The sequence below is a fragment of the Lottia gigantea genome, assembly GCF_000327385.1.
Source record: "Lottia gigantea unplaced genomic scaffold LOTGIsca_39, whole genome shotgun sequence".
Classification (NCBI taxonomy): Eukaryota; Metazoa; Mollusca; class Gastropoda; family Lottiidae; genus Lottia; species Lottia gigantea.
Window position 1 is genome coordinate 1,529,220 of NW_008709333.1, and position 9,992 is coordinate 1,539,211.

General features: G+C 38.2%; 1 protein-coding gene across 1 annotated transcript; it reads left to right on the forward strand.

Annotated features, from left to right (window-relative positions):
• Positions 1–6,878: 6,878 nt before the first annotated feature.
• Positions 6,879–7,112, forward strand: LOTGIDRAFT_121943 (hypothetical protein; the record flags this gene model as incomplete). Its single annotated transcript, XM_009059467.1, has 1 exon — positions 6,879–7,112. A coding segment is annotated over one exon (234 nt), but the record flags the coding sequence as incomplete, so codon positions are not given.
• Positions 7,113–9,992: the final 2,880 nt, after the last annotated feature.

The following is a 9,992-nucleotide window of genomic DNA, read 5'->3' on the forward strand; positions in this document are numbered from 1 at the left end:
ATTTGTGCAACTCGTGCTCACTCTACAGGCTACAATTTTTTACAGATTCTTTTGATTTTTATTTTGTATGTCTATGTCGTTATGAAGATGATCCCTATTGATTTTCATGATGATCTATCGATTTTCATGATGATCGGATAATTTTTCACCGAAATATCGTGTCTGACCTGACGTTTTACTCTATTAGCTATATTGTGCAACTCGTGCTCACTCTACAGGCTACAATTCTTTACAGATTCTTTTGATTTTTATTTTGTATGTCAATGTCATTATGAGTATGATCCCTATCGATTTTCGCGATGATCGGATAATATTTCACCGAAATATCGTGTCTGACTTGACGTTTCACTCTATTAGCTATATTGTGCAACCCTGTAGTCACTAAAGACTGTTTAATCATTTCTGACAGCTGCCAGTGGGCGTATGTTACCTTGCCTGGCAAGCTATCTTTCAATTTATACATTGAGAAATATTCATTTTTAAATTTTAAAGTGGGTGTTAATAAATTTTGATACACTTGTTCTAACACTTTTTATGTTAGTAGAAAATCGTATAGAAAGAGGTAAAGAGTTCCACAGAGAGGGACCTGTATATTTTAGACTATTTTTGAAGAGATGGTTTTTAGGTTTTGGTATTTTACACCGTAAGTTTATTGAAGAGTATTTAGTATTTTATATATTATGATCTTATTCAGATAGGAAGGACATTTTTTGATGGAATTTTGTAAAGAAATAAATATTTATTGGTTTTAGCGGACTATTGGAAATGTAAAAGGCATGTATTTTCGAATTAAAAAAAAACATTTCTTTGCGAATTATTCCCCAGGTCGTGAAAAATGCAAGTTCTCTACCGTGCCGGCTACAAACAGCCTACCATGAAAGTTAAGCCAACGCAAAGGTTACCGAATAAACGACTATAGTCAAGCCCCCGCCGACAGTAAGCCACCGTCATGATTGTTTCGTCTTATCTTGTCCAAACCACAACCCCATTAGTCATACTTCCCCGGGGCCGTGAGAAAAATTACGTATTCATAGATAAATATTGTCCAATCAAAATTGGTCCTACTCCTACTGTATTGGTAGCAAATTCAAGCCAATCAAAACAAATCACTCGTTATGAAGCTTTGTTTGAGAACGTAAACAAAACGAAAGCAGCGTGCCATTACATATTTTGATGAATATGTATACGGTACAGAATTGAGTAAGATTTTCGTTAAAGAACTGAAGCCGAGACAAAATCAAACCATACTTTGGAATCTTAACTTGGAAAGAATGTGTTTTTATCTCTTCAAACGGGCGGCGGCGGCAAAGCGGTGTTGTGTTTTGTTTACATGCCCTCATTTCTGTTCCAGAATCTGATTGGTCAGATTTAAATGCCACCAATCTTATTTCCACACCTCCAAAACGAAGTGTAGTGGGCTTAGTTTATTACGGGTTAAAGACCATTTTAAAACCCGTATTCGTGATACGATGGTTTCGACTAAACGCCGAGGTGGAAGAGTAGCTTAATGCGACTTATGAAACTTCTGCTGTGTTATAATTATCAATTATGAATTGTACACCACCTGGTGCTATTGAATGATTTAAATAAAAATTCCTAAAATATGATGTTTGTCGTCTTATATTTTTGCCTAGATTTTAAAATATTTCATCTCATCGGCTAAGTAGGTCACAGTAATCACAATGGCTTGCTAATATATATATATAGGCCCTATCTCTATAGGCTGAAATAACTCTTAAGATTTTCAACCTGACGCCTGTAAGAGGGTCTGACTTCGAAAAAGCTTCTTGTCATTCAAAAGTGATAAATCCATGTAGGATGTCCTAAATGAGCCACGGTATAAATATATAATGTACCTATTCATATTAGGCCTACGTGTACCTATTAATATATCGAATATGAAAATACTTCCCCGTTCCGCCATTTTAGATCCCCTTTTTTATTTCGAGAAAGGTTTGACAAAATATTTATTTTATAAGGTAAGAAATAACTTTCAACTGGGAAGAAAAAAGGCGTAATACGTAAATTATTTGATCAAAACATCGTTTTAAGAAATGCTGTGATTCATATGGGCTTATGCCCTAGGAAAAACCTAATATTGAGTGTATTTTGGCATGTACTAAAATGACTACAGACGAGGTTTTCTAGCCTTATGGGTCTATCAGGAATAGTTGTATAGCTTCTTATTGAAATAGACTTATTTTCCGTCTGATATCTGGTTTCTGTGATTCCAGAACAATTTTTCCACGCAAAAACAACAATCTTGTATTGTAAAATAGAACAATTGTCACATTTTCTTCCAGGTTGTGCTCAATCGATAATCTATACACTTTTTTACTATTCAATCCGGTAGCGGAGTCAGTAGGGGTACAGGAAGGGGTAGGGGGCATTTGCCCTCTAGTAAAATGGTTTGCACCCCTCAATAATGTAGCCTACCCCCACATTATTTTAACAAATTGAAAAATATGATATTTTTTTTACGTTTTTGAACCAAATTATACATCAGAATGCATCAAATCAGTTCATTTTTTGAAAATTTGAGAACTACGGTGGCCCAGGGCTGACATACCCAAATATGGCATTATAAGTCGTAAATTATAAAAAAAAAATCATTTTTCAATTTCGTTCAAGATTGAGATTAATTTCAAGTTAAAAAAATAAAGACCTAATAAGTAAATGAATTCATAATAATTTAAAAATAATTTCAAATGAAAATAAAAGATGAAATTATATTTAAAAAAAGGGTTTATTTTAGGGCCTATATTGTGTATAAACTTTTATAGTGTTATGTTAGAATTGTTCAGTTAATCTTTAGACTCAATTGTAAAAAGTGTTTATGCCCAACTGTTAGCCAAATAAATAGTTTATTATTATAATAAAAAGACTTTCCAACCCTTCTATAAAGAAGAGTGATACAAAGGGGGGATAACCTAAATTTAACAGCGATGGGCCAGTCTAAGTTTTGTTTTCATTTTACTTTGAAATTTTTTTATTTTTTTTAAAATATAATTTTATCATTTTTTTTATTTCAATATATTTTTTTAATTGAAATTAATTTCTGTCTTGCAATAAAAAGTCTATTTTTTGAAAATTTGAGACTGATTATGTCTAAATTGGGTTTGTCAGCTATGAGCCACCATAGAGAACCCCAGACACTCTATGACAGGCTTGCGACTATGATGCCGCATTTTTAATTCAGAAACCCCCTATTTGTACCGCCAGTCTCGGAAGGCTAGACTCGTCATGCTAACTGATTCCATCGTTTTACTATTCCATTTTTATAAACCATTCCGTCTATATAGCCAATTCCTCTCTTTTATTTTGCTGTATATTCTTTTCATATTGTAGATTCCGTATCTATATAGTTGTTTTTTTTTATTTATCTAGTTCCCTACCGACTAAAAATTAAGTTTGGATCCTAAATAAAAGATGGGCAGAGGACGAATACCTGAAGAAGATGAGGCTGTTTTAACAGAGAATCGAGAGGAGTTGCTCAGAAGTTTGAAACCCAACCATATCATGAGCTATCTACTTCAAAAAGGTGTAATAGATTATGATGATGAAGATGAAATTAAACAAGAGGAGAAACGGGGGCGTCGTTTTGGGGCTGATAAACTTCTTGATAAAATACACCATAGTGGACTTGATGGTTTAGATAAATTTATTGACAGTTTAAAATCCGCGGGTTATAGTGATTTGTCAAAGAGACTGCAGAAATCGCGTCAGACAAGAAACATAACAGAACAAGAAACACAAGATCAAAGTTCGGCAAACAGACCACAGGAATCCCTTGAGGCAAGAAACAGAACAGAATAAGAAACCCAAAACCAAAGTTCGGCAAACAGACCACAGGAATCCCTTCAGGCAAGAAACAGAACAGAATAAGAAACACAAGATCAAAGTTCGGCAAACAGACCACAGGAATCCCTTGAGGCAAGAAACAGAACAGAATAAGAAACCCAAGATCAAAGTTCGGCAAACAGACCACAGGAATCCCTTCAGGCAAGAAACAGAACAGAATAAGAAACCCAAGACCAAAGTTCGGCAAACAGACCACAGGAATCCCTTCAGGCAAGAAACAGAACAGAACAAGAAACACAAGACCAAAGTTCGACAAATAGACCACATGAATCACCAAACCAAAGTTCGACGAATACACTGCATGAATCACAAAACAAAAGTTTGATAAATCATGGAACGAAAAACTTTAGATGTTGCATTTGTTGTTGTGCTTGCTAGAACTGATCGTCCATGTAATTTTAAGAGAAGTTTTCTAGATATTTTTTATTAAAGATTTACAACTATATATGTTAGGAATTCATACCTAAATAGTGGTTGTCAATCAACTTTTAACAGTCTTTTTGATTGGTTAGTGTAAATTATGTCGCCATTTAGTTAATTTGACTGAACATGAATTAAAGAAGAATTATGCGCATGTATTTGTTTCCTACTAGGAAGTTGTAATTACCGCTTGATTCTATTCGGGACGCATGCGCTCCAGAGATAAATATAATTATATCACATGAGCCCATTATATAATTCTGATTGGTTGCCAAACATTAATACGTCAGATGACGTCATATGTCGTGAACTCTGGCATTGTTGCTGGTAAGGAAGTCTGATTGACCTTTGGAGTCAATTATTAAGACCTCTTCCCATCTTCGGACACCTTTGGTTAGCCAAGGACCTGTAACCAAAAGCTTGTTGTGCTAATTTTGGTGACGATTAGTTATTATACTCAAACACCTGATGGTACCTCTCGTTTGAGGAGTCCACTACCATACAATTATTGATCCAGATTCTGTCGGACGAGATTTTTGAATACTGGAATAGTTTTTTTTGTACCCATGAACAAGGCTGTGGATCTTTAATGTTTATGATGAATAATAGAGGGACAAGAAGTGACAACGATATCCCAATCTGTTTACTCTGAACCCTAAAAGGACCCTATTTTAAATTATGACCCCCTCAAAACTGTCCTTTACTTTAATACCCCTTACAATTTCTACCCTGTCTGAAGTACAAAGTTTTGGAATTGTTGTGGATTGAAATATCTTGTAACAGGTAAGCCTTTTCTTGGGTTTTATTTCTCTCACTTTTGATGGTCACTTAAAATGCGTCCAGTGGAAAAAAGTAAATTCCTGAAAGTACTAAAGATCCTTGCACAGTTCACATAATTTACCAGAAATTAAAAACTCTCTTTCAATTTTCCATGTAGACTCAAATTAGTTTCAGGTAGCCAATATACAGTGGAATAGTTACAGTCGATCATTATGAAAGTATTAAATATATTAGTTTTTCTGGCTCTGTACGTCTCAACATCTTCAACAGCTCCACTCAACTCACCAGGTATGCTTCGATATTTACTTTGGAGATGGAGAACCTGTCCTTTTAAATCAAACGATTTCCCTACTATATTGGAAAATAAACCAGAGACCCCTTGTGCTAGTTTCCCCTAGTGCATAGCACGTTCATCCATCTTGATGCAGAAAACGTGTCCTCTTATTGAAGCTTCCATTATATCTAATCGGATGTATAAAGCCGAGCGAAAGAATACCAAAGCCATTCAGAAAATCCATGGACAAAATCGGTTGAAAAAACAATCGGCTAACCACATCCCGGAAATCAAACTAAATAAAAGCGGAGAGAGAGGTAGTATCAGGTGTTCCAGACACCCGCACGACACCCGCCAATATCAAGATAATCAGTTTCAAAGTAGAGGAAATGAGGCCAATTGAAATTAAATATTCCAGGAATAATATTAGTCACAAATTAGCAAATGGTGGTCTACACCCAACCTAAACGAAAACATCCATCATCCATCTCTTTCAGGAAGAGGACAAGATAACTGTGACAGGTCGACCAAGATAACATTCTCCCAAAAGCTACCAGCGGCTTAAAAGTCGGTGAAAATCAAGTTGCTTTCAGCCTCTGCCAGTCGCAAGGTCTCTCCGAGTTTCCCACACCCCTTAAGTAACACTGTTACAGGTAACCACAGTGAGGTTTTTCGTTCCAGAATGTCATGGCGAGTTGGAAGTGATTGTGGTCGCTGATGGTTCAGTCAGCATCTCAGATCCCGAATTTGACTTGCTGAAAAGTGGAGTTATCTCCCTTGTACGTGATCTGAAGGTTTCCAATGAAGGAACCAGATTTGGTTTTGTTCTGTACAGCAGCAAGGTAGAAAAAATCATAAATTTAATTGGCGAAGAAGCTCCCATTGTCCACGGCATTAACGGTGTGACACATCCGCGAGGTACAACCAATACGGCGGCCGGAATATCACAACTCAGTATAATGGTGGCCAACCATGGTCGCGAAAACGTTCCAGTAGTCGGCATCGTCATCACAGATGGTAAATCCAACGACTACCAATCTACGGTTACGGCTGCGAACAATGCTAAACAGATATATAATGTGGATATGTTCGCAGTCGGAGTCGGAAGTAGTATCTACCTTCCAGAACTGGAACAAATCGCATCAAAGAGCGACCAGGTTTTGAACATTGCTGATTTTTCAACTTTGGCGGGAATCCTGAAAGATATTGCAAACGACGTCTGCATCAGTAAGTATATTTGGTAGAGTTAATACAGACTAATATACCGACGACTCTGCTAGTGGACAACAATGTCCGAGGACATTTTGAGACTTTTGGGTCCGATTAATTAAAGTTGAGGGAACCGAATATGGGTCAAATTGTCAACGGGTTCACAGCGACAGGCATTTACGATGACAAAATAAGAAATTCGAGGCGGGGAGGGAATGACACTATAAGTACTGGCACGGGTGGAAGACCTTTTTACAAATTGTTTCAGAACATAAGCTATTAATATACCTTTGGATGTCTTCTCTTTAGCTACAACAGTTGCAACCTCACCTCATCCGACTACAACTCCGGAACCGACTACAACCCCGGAGCAGACTACAACTCCGGAACCGACTACTACTTCAGAACCGACAACCACTCCAGAACCGACTACAACTCCGGAACCGACTACCACCCCAGACCCGACTACCACTGCAGAACCGACAACAACTCCAGAACCAACCACAACTCCAGAACCGACAACAACTCAAGAACCGACAACAACTCCGGAACCGACAACCACTTCTGAACCGACTACTACTCCAGAACTGACAACCGCTGCAGAACCGACTACAACTACTGAACCGACTACAACCCCAGAACCGACTACAACCCCAGAACCGACTACCACTCCAGAACTGACAACCGCTGCAGAACCGACTACAACTACTGAACCGACTACAACCCCAGAACCGACTACAACCCCAGAACCGACTACCACTCCAGAACCGACTACAACTCCTGAACCGACAACAACTCCAGAACCGACTACAACCCCAGAACCAACCGACAACCACTCCTGAACCGACTACAACCACAGAACCGACTACAACTCCAGAACCGACAACCACTCCTGAACCGACTACAACTCCAGAACCGACAACTCCTGGACCATCTGCAACTCAAGAAACGACTACGGATATAGAACAGACATCAACTGCTACCTTTACATCACAAACGCCAATAGAAAGCTCTCCGAATACGCCCTTGCCAAGTGTGACATCAACCGTCTCTGGCGATATGACAACATCTCCAGCTAAGTGTCAATCGGAGCTGGAAGTAATTGTAGTCGCAGATGGATCTGTAAGCTTGACAGACGAGGAATTTGACGTTTTGAAAGCGTCTGTTGTTTCCCTGGTTAATAACTTGTCCGTCAGTGAAGATAAAACACGGCTAGGTTTTATTCTGTATAGCACAAATATAGAACACGTGATCAATCTAAGCGGAAATTCCGCCATGGTCACCTCCACCATCCAGAGTTTGGATCACCCACGCGGAACCACCAACACTGCAGCAGGAATTTCTCAACTGAGTATTATGGTGGATTCAAAAGGTCGCCCGAACGTACCAGTAGTCGGAATAGTAATAACGGACGGTGCATCTAACAATTATCAGAGTACGGTAACGGCTGCGACCAACGCTAAAGAGATATATAAAGTAAATATGTTCGCAGTTGGAATTGGACATCTTATTCACACGGATGAACTAGATGCCATCGCCTCCAAACCAAGTCAAGTTTTGAACATTTCTGATTTTTCCATGTTGGGTAATATTTTGGCGGACATTGCCAGCGACGTCTGCGACACGAAAGGTAAGCGTCTGATTTGTCTCCATTTTCATTCAAAATTTGTGTTTGATCGTGTTCAGAGATCAAAGGGAGACCAAAAATATCAAAAAAGGAAAACGAAATTGTTATATTTTTGAATAGATTAATCTGCTTGAACACGATAGTTTGGTATGCTCTTGTCTCATTCTGATCACAGAAAACTATCATTGTACCAAGCAATCTGCTAGCTAGTTAGACACGATAGTTTGGTATGCTCTTGTCTCATTCTGATCACAGAAAACTATTATTGTACCAAGCAATCTGCTAGCTAGTTAGACACGATAGTTTGGTATACTCTAGTCTCATTCTGACTACAGACAATTATCATTTTACCAAGCAATCTGTTTCTAGTTAGACATGATAGTTTGGTATGCTCTAGTCACATTCTGACCACAGACAACTATCATTGTACCAAGCAATCTGCTAGCTAGTTGGACACGACAGTTTGGTATGCTCTGGTCTCATTCTGACTACAGAAAACCGTCATTGTACCAAACAATCTGCTAGCTAGTTAGACACGATAGTTTGGTATGGTCCTATCCCAGTCTGACTACAGAACACTTTCAATGTACCAAGCAATCTGCTAGCTAGTTAGTTTGGAATGCTCTAGTCACATTCTGAACATTGAAAACTGTCATTGTACCAAACAATCTGCTAGCTAGTTAGATATGATAGTTTGGTATGGTCCTATCCCAGTCTGACTACAGAACACTTTCAATGTACCAAGCAATCTGCTAGCTAGTTAGTTTGGAATGCTCTAGTCACATTCTGAACATTGAAAACTGTCATTGTATCAATCAATCTGCTAGCTAGTTAGACACGATAGTTTGGTATACTCTAGTCCCATTCTGAACATTGAAAACTGTCATTGTACCAAGCCAATCTGCTGGCTAGTTAGACACGATAGTTTGGTATGCTCTATAGTGGTGTTCTAACCACAGAAAACTGTCATTGTACCAAGCAATCTGCTAGCTAGTTGGACACGATAGTTTGGTATGCTCTAGTCCCATTCTGGGCACAGAAAACCGTCATTGTACCAAACAATCTGCTAGCTAGTTAGACACGATAGTTTGGTATGGTCCTATCCCAGTCTGACTACAGAACACTTTCATTGTACCAAGCAATCTGCTAGCAAGTTAGATATGATAGTTTGGAATGCACTAGTCGTCCGATTCTGACCACAGAAAACTGTCATTATACCAAGCAATCCGTTGGTCAGTTGGACACAATAGTTTTTGATATACATATATATAGTCCCATTCTGACTTATATTGTTTTTTTTCTTGTTTTTTTCAGAATCGAGTTGATTTGTTTGGTGAGAAGGTGGTGAAAATTTAAATTGATATTACAGTCTCTGATTATTTTATTAATGAATTATATTTTAATGTAATATTATTAATTATAAATTGTTTTAATTAAGGGGGTAATAAAAACGATGAGGAATATTTAGGCTGACTTGAAAGAAAGTCTAGTTTTTGGATAGTCCGATACATCTGCCTCTACTCCAGCCTATGATAGATATTTTGACAGTTATCGACTCTACACCAGCGACGACTTTCAAAATATCCACCAGGGGCTGAAATGGAGGCAAATGTTTCAAATACAGTTTGGATTGGATTGTAGTGAATACAGCCAAAAGGCTTTTAAAGCGTTCTATCCCAAGTCTGTATAAAACATATCCATTTTCCATTCTTGGCAGACATGGGATAGGACGTACAGTGGCGTTTCTAGGATACATCAGGTGAGGGGACCGCGCAAGGGCCATAAAATTTTCTAGGGAGGGGGGGGGGGGGCAAAGCCTGG